We start from the raw sequence: 22,648 nt of genomic DNA, 5'->3' as shown, positions 1-22,648 counted from the left end.
CACAACTTGAATTGGACCAACCACGTGAATAGTATTTCATCAAAAGTCTTCCTCACTCTCAGAACTTTCCGTAAATTCCAATCCGTTCTCACTGTTCCAATTCGTTTGAAACTGGTCCAATCTATTATTGTCCCCATCTTCTCATACTGCGATACAGTTTACTTCCCAGGTCTCTCAGCAGCCTGTAAAGACCAGCTGCTAAGGTGCTACAAGTCTGCGGCAAGATTTGTCTTCAATCTGAAACGAAGAGAGACTACAGAGACCACCAGAAGACTTATACTTGGCTGCGATCTCCTTGAGAACTATCGGAGGCGTATATGTTGCTTCATGCGCCAGGGTTACGACCAAAAGCTACCTGCATATCTCCTTTCTCACCTCCAGCGAGGGAGGAACGAGCGATCCAAATGCTTCATCATCCCCCAACATACCACAACCTCTAGGAAGAGTATACTGCCCGAATAGCAAGGACCATGGTTTTAAAATAACTGAACAATGATATTCAATGTAACAATCAACTTCATCGTGGTATCTAAATATCTTTCAACCACGTTTAATTATGAAATCACCATAATTTTCTAAGTAACCGTGAAGTACATCGTTTATTCAAAATATTTCATAGTTGCCGAAAATGACAGAAGTACGCCCGAATAGAAAAACATTATGAAAAAACCATAAATTTCATTTTCACTCTACCGTGGATTTCATGGTTGAAACCATAAGTATCACAGTACATGAAACCATGATTTTACTGTCAAACTCATTGTTTTCGACCATGGTATTCATGGTTTTGACCAAAATTACCATGAAAAAAGGGGGTTGTTAAGCAACTTAACAATGAAAAAATTGACTTTTTTCCATACATTTTAGATCGCAAAAATATGAATTTTATGGTCATTTTAGCTTCCAATTTTTCTCGAGGAAACTGTAATATTCATCGTTTTTCATTGTGTTCATATTGTTTTAACGAAGATGAACTTCAATGTTTATTCGTAATATTTGAAACCCCTCGTGACCGTGAAATTTCATGGTTGGAATTTGTTTTTATTTATAATTTGCTTTTCGGGTGATCTTCGAATAGAGAAACTTTTTTGATTTGCTATCTAAAACCTTTATTTATTTTTGGATTTTCTTGATAAACGAACTGTGATAAAATCACAGGGAGTATTAACACTAGTTACCATTTTACTGCAAAACGTGCGGCACGGCGGACTTCCTCTTGCGCCTGGGAGACGGCTCCGGCACAACTTCTAGCACCATCCGTGGAGTGTGTACATTAGTACGGGTTGTGTTCCGGACCTCTTTTTGTCCCAAGTCAGGCATTTTGGCTCGTCCAAAGCTTTAGCGGTGATTATTTCCACTCCGTCTGCTCCTGAAATCTAAGAATTTTCAATAAGTTTATGATTCTCACATAAGCACCAAAATTACTCACCATTCCCAAGTAACCATAAGCACTAAAACATAGCCCTTAATCAACACTATATTCCCATATATAACTCTGTATTAATGCTTGTTTTGCACTATATGCGTATATAATGCAGATTTAATGCTAAAAAGGCGAAATAGCGGGCTGATTAAATGCTATCACAACATAGCCTTTAATAAGCATTACAAATGCTGAATTAGAACACCATCAAAACGTCATTTTTCGCAAGCCGTATAAAAGCATTAACAATGCATACTTAGAACACCTTTTGTTTATTTAATTATTATTTTTTGAATAATTAAAATGAACAAAAATTAAATAAATAATTAATATCTGCAACATCAATCAACCTGCTGAATGAAGGGGGATTATATATGCCTGCTTAATGAATTCTTCTGAGTCTCGAACCGAGGATCCCGCAGCAGCCTTTATCTCTCCTTGCGCCTTAACCATTTCGACCTCTCTTGATGCTGATAAGGTGGGTGAAAAAACCCGTACTTCAAGTACTCTTCGGGTCACACCACTTGTAATGCTTATTAACTTTAGAGCTACTCTATATGTGCATATGGTGCTATCATTAGTGCTAATTTCTTTATTGCTTCTATGCATTAATAATGCTTATATGAAACAAAAAAGCATTATGAATGTTGATTTAATGCCAACTCGCATTAGAAATGGTGATTTCATGTTAACTTGCATTAGAAATGTTGATTTAATGCTGATTCAGGGTTTTGGCTTAATGCTTATGGTTACTTGGGTTAACATCCGAGCCAATGCCATCGCTTTCCGAATCTAGTCCGGCTGCTTTAAAAATGTTCACCACGAAAAATTTGTAATCGATCGCGATTCTCGAAACGAGAAAGCGACTAAAATTTTCCAAAAAATAATGGCGCGCGTTGGATGAAATTTTTCTCTACACGGAAAATTTCAAATACCCAAGTAACCATAAGCACTAAAACATAGCCCTTAATCAACACTATATTCCCATATATAACTCTGTATTAATGCTTGTTTTGCACTATATGCGTATATAATGCAGATTTAATGCTAAAAAGGCGAAATAGCGGGCTGATTAAATGCTATCACAACATAGCCTTTAATAAGCATTACAAATGCTGAATTAGAACACCATCAAAACGTCATTTTTCGCAAGCCGTATAAAAGCATTAACAATGCATACTTAGAACACCTTTTGTTTATTTAATTATTATTTTTTGAATAATTAAAATGAACAAAAATTAAATAAATAATTAATATCTGCAACATCAATCAACCTGCTGAATGAAGGGGGATTATATATGCCTGCTTAATGAATTCTTCTGAGTCTCGAACCGAGGATCCCGCAGCAGCCTTTATCTCTCCTTGCGCCTTAACCATTTCGACCTCTCTTGATGCTGATAAGGTGGGTGAAAAAACCCGTACTTCAAGTACTCTTCGGGTCACACCACTTGTAATGCTTATTAACTTTAGAGCTACTCTATATGTGCATATGGTGCTATCATTAGTGCTAATTTCTTTATTGCTTCTATGCATTAATAATGCTTATATGAAACAAAAAAGCATTATGAATGTTGATTTAATGCCAACTCGCATTAGAAATGGTGATTTCATGTTAACTTGCATTAGAAATGTTGATTTAATGCTGATTCAGGGTTTTGGCTTAATGCTTATGGTTACTTGGGTAGTTAAAAATAGCAAAAGTTTACCGTGTTCGTTTTTGTTTGGATTTTAATTTTACCATGAACATCACTGTTCCGTTGAAAATCACAAGAAAATTACTGTGATACGATGATTTCCCTCTCTTCGGCAACTTTGAAATATTATGTATCAACAATGCATTTTATGGTTACTCTAAAAATTGTGGTATTGTCATAATATTAAGTGGTAAACAAATAAGATGATTTTACGATGAAATTCATTGTTAAATTGAATATCAATGTACGGTTATTGTTTAAACTATGGTCTTTGCTATTCGGGCGGTATTATGATAATTTTCTTGTGATTATCATTGTTACCATGTACTTCATGGTAAAATGAAAATCCAAACGTTGTTAAACTTTGCTTTTTCTACACTTTAACAAATTAGCGTGTAGGAACAAAAAATTGCGCGCCATTTTTTTCGCTGAACGATTTTCTCGCGATTGGAGAAATCTTTTTCAGTTAAAAGCTGCTGAATCCGGACAAGTTCTGGAATTTTTGGACGTCATGCCGAGTTGGAAGGCAATTGCTCCATTTGCGGTGGTGATGGTAAGTACATTTCATGCATATTGATTAGAAAACTGACCAAACTCAAAAAAATCATTTTTTTTCCAGAAGCTGACAGAACTTCCGAAGCTCCACTTCAGACGAGGGAGCAAAATAACTCAACACACGAGAGGCTCGTGACACGGTGGCCAATAGATTCCGGGAGTGGCTATGAGATGCTGGTGTGCAAAGCATTCCAGTCCACCGAATAATCACAGTGTGGTTAAATGTGTAAGTAAAATGTTGAGATTTTCTAAATAAATGTCATGAACAAATAAATGCATTCGTTTTTTTAATTAAACAAATCTTTGAAAATGATGACATAATTAAAATCAAGAACAAAAATACCACCATGATCAAAGATTTTTATTTCAGTGGGTGAACATTGAATATTATCGGGTTTTCATGGTTTTACCATGAAAAACTGGATGATGTTATAACCATGAACTTTATATTATTGGGCTTCCCAATGTATGGAAAATCGCCATTTTTTTCATGGTCACGCTGCATAACAATACCCCTTTTTCATGGTTATTTTCGTCAAAACGATGAAATGTATGGTCGAAAAATATGAATTTCAATGTGCATTCACGGTATCGTGGACGATAATAAGCATTGTGTAGACCATAAAATTCATGGTTTATGAATATGGAATTCATAGTTTTTTCATCGTACATTTCTATTCGGGTGGTGTATGGCGCCTCCTGTTGGAACAACTTGCCTTTGGCGACAAGACAAACCAGCTCGCTAACAACCTTCAAGACCGCGTTGAACAGAGCTTCATAACGCAAATATTAGATTTCGTTTTCAAAACATTTATTAATATTCCACGCGTTTTGTGACACAAGTGATTTCCTTAACCTGAACTAATAGTTAATTGTAACTGACAGGCTGCGTTAAAGTTAATAAATTACAAATTACAAATTACAAAAAGATGTCTGGTTGGATAGCCGCAAAAAAAAAGAGACTTAAAAAATTGTGCATAAGAAGTCGGCTTGCAAAGCTGCTCTAAGAAATGTGCGCCTGGAAGGACCAAGGGGCTGAAAGAGAAGGAAATTTCCGAACTGACATTTCAGTACCGCACTGACGTTTTGGTACCAAAATGCCATTGAAATCAAAGGGGAACTGACGTTCTGGTTCCAAAAAGTCGGTACGGTCCGTTTGTATGTAATTTGACAGTTGCTTCAGTCCTTTGGGAAGGACGAGGGAGAAGAGACTTGGAAATCCAGGCTGTAAAACAAACAGAAAATAGGCTGGAAGCTTCCAAAGGAAGATTGCTTCAATAAAATGCCAGCCTGAAAATCTTCCGTACCTAAAATTGTGGAAACTTTGATCACTTGTTTTCAATTAATTTTAAGTATTTCGGAAGGGGATCCTTTTTTAAAACGTTTGATGGTTTTGAAATACTATTTTGTAGAAACAAATATAAAGCCGATTGTTTCGAAACCCCTTCAGAAGCAACTGATAGTTTTGTTTAACACAAATCAGGATTTCACATGTTTGGTTAAATTGAGTCCCATATTTTTTCCTAACACAATACATTCAAATATGTATTTTCAGTGTTGATTAGTTTATATTTTTCTTATTATCATTTTAAGTGATTTTACTATCATGGCATGAAAACTAGAATTGCAGTTATTTTCTGTTTTGTCTCATATTACGGCAGGATTTTCGCAATAACTGTACATTCATCAGAAAGGCGAAGGAGTGACAAATTGACTGGTAGGTATAATGATGCAAAACTAAAGATTGGTGGCCTGGCAACTGGATCTCAAATGAGGAACCACATCGCCGCCAAGCCCCCAAACTTCTAATAGCGTCATATTGACAATCTATAACGGATGAGGGCTAAGCTTCCTTCATGCGAACCGTACATCAGTGCGTTTTCTTCGCTTTTCAGACATTATTTTGATTTTTCCAAATCCAGAAGTAATAAACCTGCCTAGCTCCAGAGGTAAAAAGTCAAATAAACTTAAGATTTTTCTTCTAGATATCCAGCGAAAGCTGCAAGCCAAAGTATTCTTTATCATATACCAAACTTGCGGATAGTCACATCTGATTTTGATTCTGTTGTTGAATTGAACTTCTTTTTGAAGTTCAACCAATGTATATATTATAATTTTGATTCAAAATAGTAATGTTGTGAAGAAAGGATTTATTTTTGATCTCAATACATTGAGATCCAATCCAGAAGGTCATCGAAGAAGAGGCAGACCCAGAAACTCGTGGCAGCGAAGCCTAGCCGCTGAAATCCGAACTGTCGACGAGAATCTTGACTGGGACCAAGAGAAGACGCTGGCTCCAGATCGTCAACAGTGGAGGTCTTTTACCACGGCCCTATGCACCGGAGGATCGGCGCGGGATCATTAAGTAAGTAAGTAAGTCAATACATTGAATGTGAAAGGCCAAAGGCGAAAATTTTTGTGAAGCAAAAGAAAATGGATTTGAAACAAAAACATTTTCATGTTTTTTCCGAAAATCGAATTTTTATCTGTTTTGCATTTTCTTTAATTTTAAATATTTTTTAGCTGCGCGGTGGTATGAAATGCATCCAATTTTTTTTGTCCTTAAATATGTGCAAATCCCGTTCGATTAAATGGAGCGGTTTTTTTCTTCACTATTTTTCACTTAATATAACAAAAAAAAAAAAAAACTATTGTTGTAATCATTAACATTATTTTTAGTCGGTTTTTCACCATTGAAGTCATAATCATTTTTTCTTGGTGTTTTGATGCATTTAGCACTTTTCTTGTTTTGTGTTTATAATGTTTGTTTTGTCATAATTGCTATTTTTGTTATTCTCCATCATGTTTTAGTTTTTTTGTTGTCATTTTTAGTCTTTGGTTTGTATTTGTTGTTTTTTTTTTTAATTTTATGAAGTTTCATCATTTTTGTCATGTTTGAGTACCGTAAACTGGGCAAGCTATAATTTTCAAAATCATGAAATGTTTTCACTAAGAGAACATAAAAAAACACCGATAAAACCTTTAAAATTAATTATCAGACAAAAATCACGGTGATTATCTTCATTGATAAAAAAGTTACAGTGGTTGTATATATGAAACGACCGAGAAGTTCACGTAGAATTACTACAGCCTATCCCGAGTCAATGTGTTTTTCGTTTCAAATAAGCATTCTAGAATAAAGTATGTCGAATTTTTTAAAGGAACTTAACTTCGAAAAAAATCATTCTTCCATAAATTGTCGTTTTAATAACTATTAATGGTCTAAATCGACCCATAAAGATAGTATGCAGCTTTTTCAACTGCATAACAAAAGGTGAATTAAATATAAGTATAAGCAGAAACAAGGCCGATGTCGTCGAAATTATGCGCCCGGCAGTTATGCAAATAATGTGATAAACACATGAGCTTTGTATCAAACGCTTGCGAGAAAAGCCTACAATGACTGCTTTGATCTAAACGCTTGACTCAGGGCAAAAGCTCTCAAACTGTTTTTAGTCTCATGCGTCTCGTTTGGAATCAGTATCATGTTTTCATTTCCCTTAAGATCACATAGCAATCACTAGCTTAAACTGTTGCTTAAACACGAGATTCCCGAGGGAGCGTTAGATTGACCATGTTTTCATATCTACAAATAACAAAAAAAGGCCCTTTTCAGGGCCAAAATCTTAAAGAGAGTTGCGCTTGACTTTTCCTTTACAATAGGTGGATGACGAGTGCGTTGTGTTGGTGGTGCGTGATGGGTGGGTGGTGTGTGATGGGTGGGTGGTGTGTGATGGGCGGGTGGTGTGTGATGGGCGGGTGGTGGTGCGTGATGGGTGGGTGGTGTGTGATGGGTCGGTGATGTGTGATGGATGGATGGATGGAAACGGGAAACCCATTGAATGAGAACTGTGCTTTGCTTACTGCCTGCTATTACATACACACGCTACATATACACAGCTGTTAAAGCCGGGCAGCTTCGCCGGTGCTTGTTTGCCGGTGAATTGAAGGAATATATTCCTGTTGCTTTTGCTACATACACACGCACAGCTTTGCCGTGGTTGTTTGTCGGCGAATTGAATTGAAGGAATGTTTTTTTTGTTGTTGCTTTTACTGCATACACACGCACAGCTCGGCCGTGGTTGTTTGCCGATGGATTGAAGGGATTGAATTAGGCTGATGTCATGCTGAAGCAACTAGCAACGCGACCTACAACGCAACGTTCACACGACTAACCAGCTCTCATTTGATCTCCATGGAAATCGCGCAGACCTGTCATACTGGTTGCTTTGAGTAGCGCGACCAATCTGATGCCAATGTGTTTAGTAGCGCGACTAGTAGGAAATCCAATAGGAACATTGTTTTTTCTCGATTTGAAGCAGTGATTCCGGGTTTTAGGCACAATAGTACGAAGATCTGTCCGAATTTGTGATAATAAACTAAAAACTATCTTAATCGGCGAGAAAATTTTCATGAATTCTTAGTTCCGGCAAAAAAACAAGGAATTTTGTCGGTTCAAATTTCGGCATTCTTGCAATCCGGGTCGTGATTTGATGAGTTTTTGGTGGCTCCGGAAAGAAAGGAGACGATTCAAAGCATTATCAGATGTAGAGAAGTGATGATTTGTAGGGAATTTCAAAGTGACAGGTCGCGCCAGCATGACATACCAATGCAATGCAACGCAATCTTATTGGAACGTTGCGTTGCGTTGCGTTGCGTTGCTAGCCTAAGGCTGATGTCATGCTGAAACAACTAGCAACGCAACGCAACGCAACGTTCCAATAAGATTGCGTTGCATTGCATTGGTATGTCATGCTGGCGCGACCTGTCACTTTGAAATTCCCTACAAATCATCACTTCTCTACATCTGATAATGCTTTGAATCGTCTCCTTTCTTTCCGAAGCCATCAAAAACTCATCAAATCACGACCCGGATTGCAAGAATGCCGAAATTTGAACCGACAAAATTCCTTGTTTTTTTTTGCCGGAACTAAGAATTCATGAAAATTTTCTCGCCGATTAAGATAGTCTTTAGTTTATTATCACAAGTTCGGACAGATCTTCGTACTATTGTGCTTAAAACCCGGAATCACTGCTTCAAATCGAGAAAAAACAATGTTCCTATTGGATTTCCTACTAGTCGCGCTACTAAACACATTGGCATCAGATTGGTCGCGCTACACAAAGCGACCAGTATGACAGGTCTGCGCGATTTCCATGGAGATCAAATGAGAGCTGGTTAGTCGTGTGAACGTTGCGTTGTAGGTCGCGTTGCTAGTTGCTTCAGCATGACATCAGCCTTAGAAGGATGTTTTTGTTGTTGCTTTTGCTACATTCACACGACAGTGCTCGGTTCGCTGGCTGCCTGGTGTTGGCCGGTATTTATTTCCATCCTTCTTCGTCTTGTGATGCGATAGGGAGGGACGTGAAAGCGTTTTTATTTTGTTTCTTTCAGACATACGCAATTCGGTTAACTTGAGAGATTAATGCCGGTGGGAGCAAATCGAATCAGCACCGATTGCGTTATCTTCTTGTACCAATGATGCTATGTAATTGACTACACGCCATTGGCACAGAGGCTGAATTTTGGGTGTAGTATTTCATTATCATGCATTAAACTTTCCATTGTCTTTTCAATTCTAAGTTGTATTGAAAGGTTCAAAAATAGTTATTTATGGAAAAAGTGGCAAAAAGTAGATTTTTCAGCACGAGTCGTAAATTCATCCAACGAGGCTTGCCGCATGCTTATGACCTGGATTATACTTTTATGCAATTCATTGCTGAAAAGTCAACTTTTTGACGCTGAAAACAGTAGTTTTTTTTGCGCTTGCAAATGTACAGTCAACGACCGTCTTGATCTGAAATTATTAGTCATTAGCGTTGTCGTCCACTTGCGGTTATATGTTGAGATTTGCTTCTCGAAAGTTGAATAATGGATTTACCAGGGAATTTTTTCAGCACCCGACGTTATTATAAATTACGATCCGTGTTAAAAAAATCCACTATTTGAAAATTATTACATGAATAACTATTTTTCAACTCCGCACTAAAAGATCAGTTTTTCAAAACTTATTTTGGTTGCATAAATTACTGCTTTCCTTAACGAAAAATCAGTGTCAAACCTCCAGGTTTTACAAATTTTAATATGACCCCACCGCCCCTTTAGCCCTTTTTACGCCTTCCAAACTTCTGAGCTGCACTCACCGCCCTCTGGAAAGCTCTCAATGCCCTCCTGCCCATGGGGCGTTTCGGGCCATTTATGAAATCACTGGTCCTGAATGGAAGTTGGTTATCTTGCATTAACTCTTGGAAAGCCATTATTATGGCCTTTCAATTTCTGATGTTCTCTTCAGAAACTCCTATATGTGGGTTAAAGGGAACTTTTTAACCTTTTAACCGTGGATTTAGTTCATAGTGCATTGTTTACATTCTGCAAGATTTAAAGTCCTGTGATCAAAACTCGAGGAAATGGAGTCGAAAGAACAGCTTGTGCGTGATAAAATCTTGCGCATTCATCACGAGAACAAATATCTCTCGCATCGTTCCATCGCTAAAACGTTGGGAACTGCGAATTCCACGGTGTCGCGAGTGATTAAGCGGTTCGAGGAACGATTGACCATCGATCGGAAGCCCAGAAGTGAAGGAAAAAGTATTCCGTACAACACCAAAAATCACATAGGATAGTTGGGGCCTTCTTCAACCGAAACCCGAACGCCTCCGTTCGGGATGTGGCTAAAAATCTGCACCTAAGCCGAAGTTTTGTCCAGAAGGCCAAAACTAAGGCTGTGCTTCGAACGTTCATGGTACAAAAGGCCCCTAATTGCGACGAGAAGTCCGCCAAAACCCGTGCCAGGAAGTTGTCTCAACATGCTGACGAAAGTTGAATGTTGCATCATGGACGACGAAACATATTTGGCCGGTTTTTGACCAGACCGAACTGAGCGCTATTAGAACATTTATAAACAAAAGAAACTAAATCTCGAGTTCCTTGAATTATAAACTATTGATTCTACTCATAATATCAAAGATTTTATTTCCAAATAAAAATATTTGCACATGAAGTTAAAGTGTCTCGAAAAAATGCTGATGGCGTTCAGTTCGGTTTGATCGAATCCCGACCATGTGAAGACCGACTTCAAACAGATTTCCGGCAAACTGTTTTTCACGGCCAAGTTCAGCGTTCCTGAGCATGTCCGCACGTTCTCTGTGTCCGCACTCAGAAGATATCCAAATTTGCGAATAAATTCCTGGTGTTCTGGCATCCCTGACGTCGCTGCATCTGAACAGACCTAACGGCCACGCTACGAAATGTCAAACGAACAGAAAACGGTTAGGAGTGAAAATTTGTGACGAATCGAGAAAGAATCTAAGTGACGCTCTGTGTATATTTTATAAATTAACGATAGTTTTAGTTGTTAAAGTTGTTTGTGCCATTCCGCACATCGGTAAAAACCCGATCTAAGGCTGATACCACGCACAGTCGAGCATTCCTTTCAAAAGGGCCGATATAGGCCAGAAATCTATGCTTTCGATCAGTATAACTTGGCATCAAAACACGGATACTCCTCTTGTACTAAAGGAGACAAATCTTTGAGCTGCTCCTGCTCCTGCTCCAACTAGAGCTGCTGCGAGAACCTTTAGTGAATTATATTCCAACATCCTCAAAGATTTTCGAAAACCCTAAAGATTTCGAGATGGTCAATTCGGAAGAGGAAATTGATTGCCAAGATGGATTCGACTGTGGTGGATGCAACAGACCTAATTCGGTGGAACGGAGAATGGTGTCGTGCGATAATTGTTTAGGCTGGTGGCATCTGAGTTGTGCGAATCAATCTCCCGGCGTAAAGGATCGCCCATGGAGATGCACTAAATGCACACCACCTTCTGCAGACCCGTCGGAGTCCGTAAACACCACCGATTTCAGCACACCCATCGTGCGATCAAAGGCTCCTCACTCCAGTTCAACGAGAATAGGAAGAGCTGAAGTTGAGAACGGAGCTAGGAAGAAATGTGCGGAATCCAACAAAGATTCGTCCGTGAGAAGTGCCGGCAAATCTGTGAGATCTACTACATCCAGCGCCCGCATCCGGACCGAACTTGAGTTGGCCAAATTGGTAGCAGAAAGAGAAATTAAAAGTCGCCGTATGAGAGAGGAAATGCGTTTCCTAGAAAAGGAACGGGCTATCCGTCTAGAAGAGCTTGCTTCTGAGGAATCCTTCTTAAAGAAGAAACACCAGCTGGAAGAGAAGCTAGTAGAGGATTCGGGATCGGAAAGTGTTTCCGAATCAGCGCCGAGTGGAAGTCAAAAGGCTGAGGAATGGTTGCGCAATCAGCTGGAGGAAAATAATAACGGTCCGGAAGAGGTGTTCCCTCGGATAGTCGAACTGAGTACATCGAAATCAGTTCATTCCGAACCTAGAAGTCACTCGGCACGAATCCGTGTGCCAATTATGAACCTGATTCCTGAAGTACCACCTCCAAAGCAACCCATAAATCCTTTCCCACAACCGGTAGCGTTTGCCAACCTGAATATTGGTCCGTCTGCAGAACAAGTGTTGGCTCGCCAAGTCTGGCCCAGAAAACTACCTGTGTTTGCCGGAGAGCCTGAGGAGTGGCCAATATTTTTCCATAGTTACGAAACGTCCAATGCTGCCTGCGGTTTCTCAGACGTTGAGAATCTTGTCCGTCTTAGAGAAAGCCTGCGAGGGGCGGCTCGAGAAGCAGTGAGAACAAAATTGACATTTCCTGACAGCGTGCCGAAGATAATGGAAACACTGAAACGTTTTTATGGACGGCCCGAAATTCTTGTAAGGAACATGCTGGCTAAAGTGCGCAAACTCGAATCGCCAAAATCTGAGCGTCTAGATAGCCTTATTAAGTTTGCCACAGCTGTACAGCACCTTTGTGACCAGCTAGAGGCTGCAGGTCTACGAGCTCATTTATCGAATCCCGATTTGCTCAGCGAATTGGTTGAGAAGCTCCCTGCTCATCATCAGCTTGCTTGGGTGAGATATAAACGCTCCTTCCCCGAGCCAACGCTGAAGGAATTTGGCCAGTATATGGAGGAATTGGCCGAGGACGCCTGTGAGGTTACCACGCTTGTACCGCCGAAACCTGAGACAGCGAAGTATGCAAAACCGTCGCAGAAGAAAGAGGGACATTTCCATGCTCACATTAACAGTGATGGAAACCAGGAAGAATATAGACAACGTAAGCCATGTCCAATCTGTGGTGGCATAGATCACCGGGTTCGGAACTGCTCGAAGTTCCAAGAACTAAATCTCGATTCAAGAAAGCGTGCAGTACGCCAGTGGAATTTGTGCGAAATGTGCCTGAATGAGCACGGTAATTGGAAGTGTAAATCAAGAATCCGATGTAACATCGAAGGCTGTAGAGTTCAGCACCATCCGTTGCTCCATGTTCCGGCGCAAGCCAAAAAGGGAGAAGCAACAGTCGTTAAATCTGTTTGTAATTCCCACAACGAATTCAGAAAAGCGTTTTTCTTTCGAATAGTTCCACTTACCCTGCACAACGGAAATCGCACTGTCGATACCTTTGGATTCTACGATGAAGGGTCATCACTGACCATAATGGAATCGTCATTAGCACGCCGCCTAGGAATAGAGGGAAAAAGGCATCCGCTGGAACTACAGTGGACTTCCGGTGTAACCCGGAACGAAAATTCATCCAAGCTCATTAAATGCAAGATCTCGAAGTTGGGAGATCCGAAACAACATTCTTTTACCGCACACACGGTTTCGAAACTTGAGCTACCGAAGCAAACCCTCTGCTACGACGAATTAGCTAATCGTTATGAACATCTGAAAGATATTCCAATCAGTTCATTTAACGATGCGCAGCCTGAAGTGCTTATTGGGTTAGATAACATTGACATTTTAACCCCAATCGAAAGTCGGCAAGGTCAACCTGGCGAACCTGTTGCCGTGAGATCATTGCTCGGATGGGCCATCTATGGGCCTAACGAGGCAGGAGATAGAAATGACAAGAACTCGGTCCGAGTTAACTTCCATCACTGCGACGCAGATCAAGAACTTAACGACCTCATCCGACAACATTTCGTTCTGGAGGAGCCCCAGAACCCGTTTGCGCCGATTCTTGAATCTGCCGAAGACAAGCGATGTAAAACGATCCTAGAGGAAACCACGGTGTTTCGTGACGGTGCATACGAAACTGGTTTGCTGTGGAAAGCAGATGAAGTGTGCTTCCCAGATAACCGGTACATGGCTGAGAGACGTCTGAAATGCCTAGAGAGCAAGCTGTCAAAAGACCCCGAACTCCAGGCTAACGTGCACCAACAAATACGAGATTATTTGACAAAAGGGTATGCCCATAAGGCAACCGAAGAAGAGTTGGCAGAAACTAGTGCTGAACGCGTTTGGTACCTCCCCCTGAATGTGGTGTCGCACCCGAAGAAACCGAACAAAAGACGGCTGGTGTGGGACGCGGCTGCCTCAGTGGGTGGAGTTTCCCTCAACAATCAACTATTAAAAGGCCCGGATTTACTGGTCCCCCTGCATTCAGTGATATGCAAGTTCCGAGAGTGGCGCATCGGTTTTGGTGGCGACGTAAAGGAAATGTTCCACCAAATCCGAATAAGAGCAGCAGACAAAAACTACCAACGATTCCTGTTTCGATTCGACGCAACACAACCGCCCGACGTTTATATTATGGACGTCGCGACGTGCTCGCCCTGTTCGGCGATCTACGTGTTGCACAAAATAGCAGACGAGTGTCGGGAGGATTTCCCGAAAGCTACGACAGCTATCAAGGAGAAAACGTATATGGACGATTATTTCGATAGTGCCCCCACTTCCGAGGAAGCAGCTGATCGAGCGATTCAGCTGAAAGGAGCCCTTGCTCGGGCCGGATTCACCATGAGAAATTGGGTTAGCAACGATGAATCGGTGCTACAGGCAGTCGGAGAGATTTCGGAACAGAAATCGCTCTCACTTATCAGTGACATAGGAGGCGATAACATCGAGAGGGTCCTTGGACTGGAGTGGAACCCACGGCAGGATTGTTTCCAATTTCCTACCAGCCTACGTGGTGAGCTGGCGCCGTATGTTTGCGGCGAACGACGACCGACTAAGAGAATGGCTCTTCGATGTATTATGAGTCTTTTCGACCCATTGGGTCTTCTGTCCCCGTATACAATCCACGGGAAGATGCTGTTCCAAGATCTTTGGAGATGCGGCATACAATGGGATGACGATGTAGAGATCTGATTTATCAGATCGCAATCAACTTTACCTCGTCTGTAAGTTTTCGTAACATTTCCACTTCCATCTTCTGTGCTGGTGTCAACAAAACTTCCCCGTACACACGCTCGGTCATAACTACTCGTTCTCTTCTCTAATGTAACATGTCGCATGGCCTCATATTCTAATTGTGAGTAACACGACATTTGGGTGCGCCTCTACATCCCCCCTAAAACATCCTGATCTAATGTAACACGTAGGTTTAGAACCGTGTAGGTTACTTACGCATCTGCTTTATTCCAGGTTTCATTCTTGTCTATTGACTAGACTAGACCAGCTACACGATCATCGGGCTTCGCAATTGTTATCTTAAGAATTCCTGCAGAAAAACATTCGTAATAAGTCACAATTCCTAAGTTGAATCGTATTTCTTCTGTACTCAACAACGACTCAATATGACTCAGGGATTAAGGAATACTTACGAGAAGACTAGGACCTTCTTGCGGGGCTCCGCATATCCAGGAGCAATACGATGCCGCTTAAATTTATTGTGACAGCTCCTATAATCTTCATATCTATAGATGTATTCGACCTAGGCTGTGATCACTGATATCAGAATCATATCCAATCCACATTTGCCTAGTGTCATAAATTGTTCCATGATATACATAGTTATTTACGCTCTTTTTGTTCTTTTGAAATTATTCAAGCTAGACGTACTTCTCTGAACCATGTTATACACTCGCGGCTTAGCGCCGCTTGTCGACCGGAAACTTTCTCCCCTATATCCCTTTAACAAAATGGTTCCCAGCAAATTCACCATTCATATGACACTCCATTGTCAATAGGAACCTCCTGAGATTATAGAACTTTCGATGATTCATCCTCTTCATACTTCCTCTGTTTGACTCATATTTTCTTTACAAAGTCACAATCGCTTTGCAATGTATTTTATCCCATTTCTAATCAAATCGCTCTCTAAATCTAAATCCCGAAGCCAGGCTTCAAATAACTTTAAACAGTCACTTATATGTTTTTATACAAAACAATGAATTTAATAATGAATTTTGATAACTTTTATCTTTTCTCGATACGAAGATCTTGACCAATATCTATCTTTTTTTTCTTTTTTTTAGGATATGAACTCTTTGGTTGCCAACATCTATCGGATACTTTTTTTGTATCTTTAACAATCATTAACATCAACCAAATTTTTTTTTTTTTAATGCAACCCTAAAAAACCTCGTTAGCAAAAGATTTCGATTGAAATTGAAATGTATACTTTGTTTGAAAAATGTACTTCGTTTAACATGTGTACCCACTCCGCCACAGCCTGTTGACAATTACTGTGGCATCAGTAAACTTACTTCGAGGTTGTAAGATAGGAATTAATTAAAGTGTATAATTAAAACCAGTTATGCAAAACAAACATTCAATTGCCCCTCGCCAAGTATTATCGATCCGCTAAATAGCGAGTATTCGTGAGCCCTTCGCGTCAGGGGACGAATCGTTGTCAGTTTTCCTCAATGGACGCCTTGAGTGACAGGAAGTGAACGCCAAGCAGATTTTCCCAGTTTTCCCTCGAACTTATCCAACAACCGAGAGTTGTCTGTTAAGTGCAAATCTGGCTGTAATGTGTAAGTAATGTGAACTGCTTATAACTATATTTCAGGTCTCGTTTTCAGGAACCTGACTACAATATCTACCTGACACAATTATTAGATGATCTTTGGACTATAGTGATGAACTTGGACACAATGATAGATGACAGATGTTCCTTCTACTTTATATTAGATCCGAATCTAAACTATGCTATCAACAGCGCCAGAATCACTCATAAACTATAAGATAGTTTGTGTGTTAAACCAATAACAACTCTTTTGCTTTCAATACAAAATTCTGTTTTCGTTAAAGAACATTCAGTATAATGACATTTTTTTTTTTTTGAAAAAAAAACAATTTTTTGAAAAATTAAAATTTGAATGAATACCTAGTATATCTTCAAAGCAGAAAAGTTTCCGTTTGAATTTTTTTTTAATTTAGTCGATTACCTAATATATCAAGCAGGAATCATGTGACAGGATAAGATAAAATAGCTTTTCAAACCAATTTATAAAACAACCTGTGAAAACTATCAACATCTTTCAGGTTGTCAAAATTCTTTTACTACAATAAACATTTAATTGATTCCTAAGTTATTTGAGTTCATTAGAATAATCATTACTCGCTGGAATCATGACATTTGGAAATTACTTATCGGTATTCATCAGAGTTAGCAGAACTATTGTTAAACTGTTCCTGAACAATACAACTATTGTTATTTTGTGAATTTTCATAGTTCGAATGCAAATTTGCAGAACCGGACCACTCAATATACTTTATATCAATCCCCCTCAGAGGGATCTGTTTCTTCTTCTATTTCACATCCTCCTCAGACGAATCCTCTTTCTACCTCCTCGGAGTAACCCCAACCGTCTTCTCAATGATGTGCTTATCCTTTTCTTTCAGAGTTTGAAATTCATCAGTTTCTCAGAATTATATAACCATAACATTATGTTTGTACCTGTTCAATTGAGTTTCTGAGAACTATCAACACTTTTTTTAAGTACTCGACTTCTCAAAATCTCTCAACGCGGAAATCGATAGATGTTCCTCAAAACCATCTCTTATTGCTCCTCAGAACAACATTTCTCTTATTGTTCCTCAGAACAACCTCTTATCTTCAGAACAAAATTCTTATTGTTCCTTAGAACAACTCTCTTATTGTTCCTCAGAACATTTTTTAGTTTCAGAACAAAATTTTATTTTCCCTCAGAAAAAATCTCTTATTGTTCCTCAGAACAAATCTCTTATTATTCCAGAACAACATTACTCTTATTGTTCCTCAGAACAATTTCTCATATTCAGAACAAATTTTTTATTGTTCCTCAGAACAAATTTCTCATTGTTCCTCAGAACCAACTTCTTATTGTTCCTCAAAACAAATCACTTATTGTTCCTCAAAACAAATTCCTTATTGTTCCTCAGAACAAATCTTTCAATGTTCCTCAGAACAAATCACTTATTGTTCCTCAGAACAAAGTCCTCGTTGTTCCTCAGAACAAATCACTTATCGTTCCCCAGAACAAATCTTTCAATGTTCCTCAGACCAAATCTTTCAATATTCCTCAGAACAAATTCCTCATTGTTCCTCAGAACAAATCACTTATTGTTCCTCAGAACAAATTACTCTTTGTTCCTCAGAACAAATCTCTCATAGTTCCTCAGAACAAATCATTTATTGTTCCTCAGAACAAATTACTCATTGTTCCTCAGAACAAATGTCTTGTTGTTCCTCAGAACTAAGTCCTCATTGTTCCTCAGAACAAATCAATTATTGTGTGTTCCGCAGAACAAATTCCTATTGTTCCTCAGAACAAATTTCTTATTGTTCCTCAGAAAAAATATCTTGTTGTTCCTCAGAACAAATAATTTATTGTGTGTTCCTAAGAACAATCACTATTAGAACTATCTCTTTGAGCTATTCACTCATTGTTCCGCAGAACAAATCATTGATCATTCCTCCATCGAGCAAATTTGATTTGTTCCTCAAAAACACATCGCTACCTGTTCCCAGGAAAAAAAGATTACAAATCGCTTCTCAGAACAAGACATTATCCGTCCCCTTGAACGGATCACAAACTATTTTTCGGGAACAAAGAACATCAGAAGCATCTTTCCCTTTTTTCAACAGCATTACATCCAATGGATTCCAACAGATTCCCCGCACACTATTCGCTCTTTAGCGAAACCCATACTCACATCCACCACTATGCAGAAAAACGTGTTTGGAACATTTGCGTGCTACGTTTCAACAATTTAGTTGCAACTTTTTCCCAACAATTTCTTCGAATTCAGGTTTTAAAAAATGGCTCAACTTACCGAACGATCTTTTATCCTCGTCGCCAGATGTAGAGATCTGATTTATCAGATCGCAATCAACTTTACCTCGTCTGTAAGTTTTCGTAACATTTCCACTTCCATCTTCTGTGCTGGTGTCAACAAAACTTCCCCGTACACACGCTCGGTCATAACTACTCGTTCTCTTCTCTAATGTAACATGTCGCATGGCCTCATATTCTAATTGTGAGTAACACGACATTTGGGTGCGCCTCTACAGACGACATACCAGATGAAGCTTTCGAGAAATGGGTCCGATGGACAAAGCTTCTCCAAGAAATCAACAACCTTCAGATCCCCAGGTGCTACTGTGGTGGAGATCATGCTGGAGGGTACGAAACATTGCAGCTACATGTGTTCACCGATGCCAGTGAATTGGGCTACGGATGCGCGGCGTATTTCCGTGTCATCAAGGATGGAAGGATCAGACGTGTTGCAGTACAAACGGCATCTGGACGACTTGAGAGACCGGTGGCGAAGCTGGCCGTTATGGAGATAGGTAACGGTGAATCCGAGCAAGGCGATGCGGAGGCCGATCCGGATTCACGGGGTGGAGAATGTTCTGGCATCCCTGACGTCGCTGCATCTGAACAGACCTAACGGCCACGCTACGAAATGTCAAACGAACAGAAAACGGTTAGGAGTGAAAATTTGTGACGAATCGAGAAAGAATCTAAGTGACGCTCTGTGTATATTTTATAAATTAACGATAGTTTTAGTTGTTAAAGTTGTTTGTGCCATTCCGCACATCGGTAAAAACCCGATCTAAGGCTGATACCACGCACAGTCGAGCATTCCTTTCAAAAGGGCCGATATAGGCCAGAAATCTATGCTTTCGATTAGTATAACTTGGCATCAAAACACGGATACTCCTCTTGTACTAAAGGAGACAAATCTTTGAGCTGCTCCTGCTCCTGCTCCAACTAGAGCTGCTGCGAGAACCTTTAGTGAATTATATTCCAACACCTGGTTTGGCAAGCCATCTGCACGTGCGGGAAGCGGAGTGCACCTTTCGTGACCCAGGACACGATGAACGGACAGGTGTACATGAAAGAGTGCCTCCAGAAGCGGCTGCTTCCTCTCTCATTTGGCCTCATGCCACTACTCCAAGGACGTGCTGAAGTGGTATGCGGACAGTATGGTTAATTTCGTGGCGAAAACCATCCCAACACTTCGGAGCTTAGCCCCATCGAGAAGTACAGACCCCGTTCGTTTTTGGCAACATGCCCGAACATTTTGTGTTGCCAAAATCGAATGTTGCCAAAATCGAACGGTTTTTATTCTGAAATTTGTTTCTCTTATTTTAGCAAAATAACTCTTTTTATTATCATTAACGTTATTTTACGTCAATTTCCGGTCATTTTTAGAATTTTTAAAAAAAAATTTCTCATTTTTTGATGCATTTTGCACTATTTTTGTTTTGTTTATAATCTTTGTTTTTTTTTTGTCATTTTTGCTGTTTTTGTCATTCTTCATCATTTTTTAGTTGATTTTGTCATTTTTAGTCTTTTGTTCGTATTTGTTTTTGATTTTTTTTAAAATTTTCAAATTTTTGTAATTTTTGAGTATGTATTTTATAAATTTTTTAAAAACTTTTGTTTTTGTCGTTGTATTCTATCACCTTTTCTGAACGTAAAAACGTTTTTTCTGTGTTTGTCCAAATTATGTTGGTCCTGTTATAGAGAAAACTAAAAGGTAATGTCGCTTCCAAAAACCGTTGCCAAAATCGAGTGTTGCCAAAATCGAATGTTGCCAAAAACGAACGGGGTCTGTACTGGGCGATTATATGAAGCAGCACCTTCTTAAACGACCTAAGGTAGTGAAGACAGTCCACGGAAAATAAAAAAAAGGTAAAATTTACCTTTTTGCGAGGTGAATTTTTTCCACCCCTCTTTCGAGGTAAATTTTACCTTTTTTTCATTCACCTAGCAAAAAAGGTAAATTTTACCTTTTTCGCATTCACCTAGCAAAATAGTAAATAATACCGTTTTCCCATTTACTGATTTAAAAGGTAAATGCTGGTTGGTTTGATTGTTTCCTTCAATAAGAATTAAAAAAATACAAAATTCTTTCAAAAATGATATTCATTGGAGATAAATAGGGACTGGTAATTCGGCTTCGCGTTCTTCTGAGCCGCTGAATCCACCTGCGTTGCGTACATTCATGGCCTCCTCCGTTCGACTAATCCGGTCAGGTTCGGCTTTTCCGGCTGGAGGATGACGTAGAATACACCTCAAAGCTCTATGGGCCGATCTGAAACAAAATCAATAGTATTATGACGAGAACCAGCACAACTAAATGATATTTAAGAACACTTACCATTCTATTCCGATTTTCACATATTAGGCACAAAGCAAAACTTGTTCCTAGAATGACAAAACAGCTTAACCTCAATGCACGGGTTCGGCGAATAGTTACTTTTTTTTTAGAAGAATTGTACCGTTTTGTTTAGCTCAATCCAGGTCAATTACACCTCGCTACGAGGTAAGTTTTACCTTATTTGGATTTACCTTTTTTTTCTAGGTGAATTTTACTTTTTTATCGAGCTCAATTCAGGTGAACTTCACCTCACTACGAGGTAAGATTTACGTTTTTTGGATTCACCTTTTTTCTCGGTGAATTGTACCTTTTTTCCAACCTCGATTCAGGTAAATTTTACCTCACTGTGAGGTGAGTTTCACCTCGAAGAGGTAGAAGTTACCTTTTTGGCTTTCACGAGCGTTCACCTTTGCTAACTCGGTAAATTTTACCTTTTTATTATTTTTCGAGTCGAGGAACTGAAGAAAGTATGGGTTTACCACTGATCACACTGACATGACACTTAGAATAAAAATTTAAAGATTTTCAGTCTAATTTTTTTTGTCAGATTTTGTAGCTTCGCAATACCGACGGCAGGTGGTGAACCTGAAAAATTTGACAAAAAATGCCCTGTAGGAAAAATGTACCTGTTTAGTCCGATTTTATCGTAGAAAATGCCTGTTTTTTTGTTAAATTTGGGTGGCATTTTCTAACTGGGATAGCATTTCTTCAAATCGATCGATGCGCACTCAGGAATCGATATTGCGTACAGTTTTAAAAATTATCCAGAAAACGAAATCGAGTGTCCAGTCAGTATGGTCAGTGGGTTTACATTCAACGGTGTTAAGGCCAAGGTGCGGGCATTTGGGTATGGACTATGAATTAAATACGAGTAAAACGGTAAAATGAAGTTTAATAGTTATTTTACAATACCTGAAAAATTGATGGCATTCGGATGAAAAGTCGAATTTTGCGAATCAATTTTGTGTGTGACAATTTCATCGTCGAAACCCTTTACACTAGAAAGTGTTTTATAAATGTTTCAATGCAGTGTAGAAACTTGACATTGATTTATAATTCATTATAGAGCATAACTAACACATGATATTAAATTATTGCTCGAGAACGCGAATGGAATGTAACAGACAGAATAACAAGCATTTCGAACAACTTTTTATAGCAGCTTTATGGAACGAGTGAAGCAACCCTGCCGAAGGGTGACAGGCTTGCCATAAAAACATAAATCCAGCAGCAACATAAATGTCAAAAACTTCTGCTTCTTTCTTTCGATAACGAAGTTAAAATCTTCTTCGCTCTAATGTTTGCGTGCAATCGGCGGCGCGTCCCGATATGTTGGTGTGATGTTATTGTCGTCTCGTCTGTCCACCCGTCCGTTATCCCCACACCCATACAGATACACACGTCCCGTATGTACGACGGTACGGTACGGAAGCCTTGCGTTGCGTTGAAGCGGGTCGATATGCAGCAGCCAGCCCCAAGTCCCAAGTCGCCGAGCAAAGCGAAACCCGGCTGTAGTAGTGCCTTTGCCGACTGTTTTCATTCATTCGCAATATGGCCGG

The 22,648-nt window shown here is 39.5% G+C and overlaps 1 protein-coding gene across 1 annotated transcript; it reads left to right on the top strand.

The window, feature by feature from the left end:
• Positions 1-11,306: 11,306 nt before the first annotated feature.
• Positions 11,307-14,858, top strand: LOC129752338 (uncharacterized). Its single transcript, XM_055748126.1, has one exon. It carries the CDS (start codon positions 11,307-11,309, stop codon positions 14,856-14,858), a length of 3,552 nt encoding a protein of 1,183 aa, XP_055604101.1.
• The last annotated feature ends 7,790 nt before the right edge of the window (positions 14,859-22,648 follow it).

Source organism: Uranotaenia lowii, chromosome 3, assembly GCF_029784155.1.
Source record: "Uranotaenia lowii strain MFRU-FL chromosome 3, ASM2978415v1, whole genome shotgun sequence".
Classification (NCBI taxonomy): Eukaryota; Metazoa; Arthropoda; class Insecta; order Diptera; family Culicidae; genus Uranotaenia; species Uranotaenia lowii.
This window is presented reverse-complemented; position numbering and strand designations above follow the sequence as displayed.

Bases quoted from the DNA above. Each gene is read 5' to 3' on its own strand.
- LOC129752338 (XM_055748126.1), top strand. From the start codon at position 11,307: ATGGTCAATTCGGAAGAGGAAATTGATTGCCAAGATGGATTCGACTGT.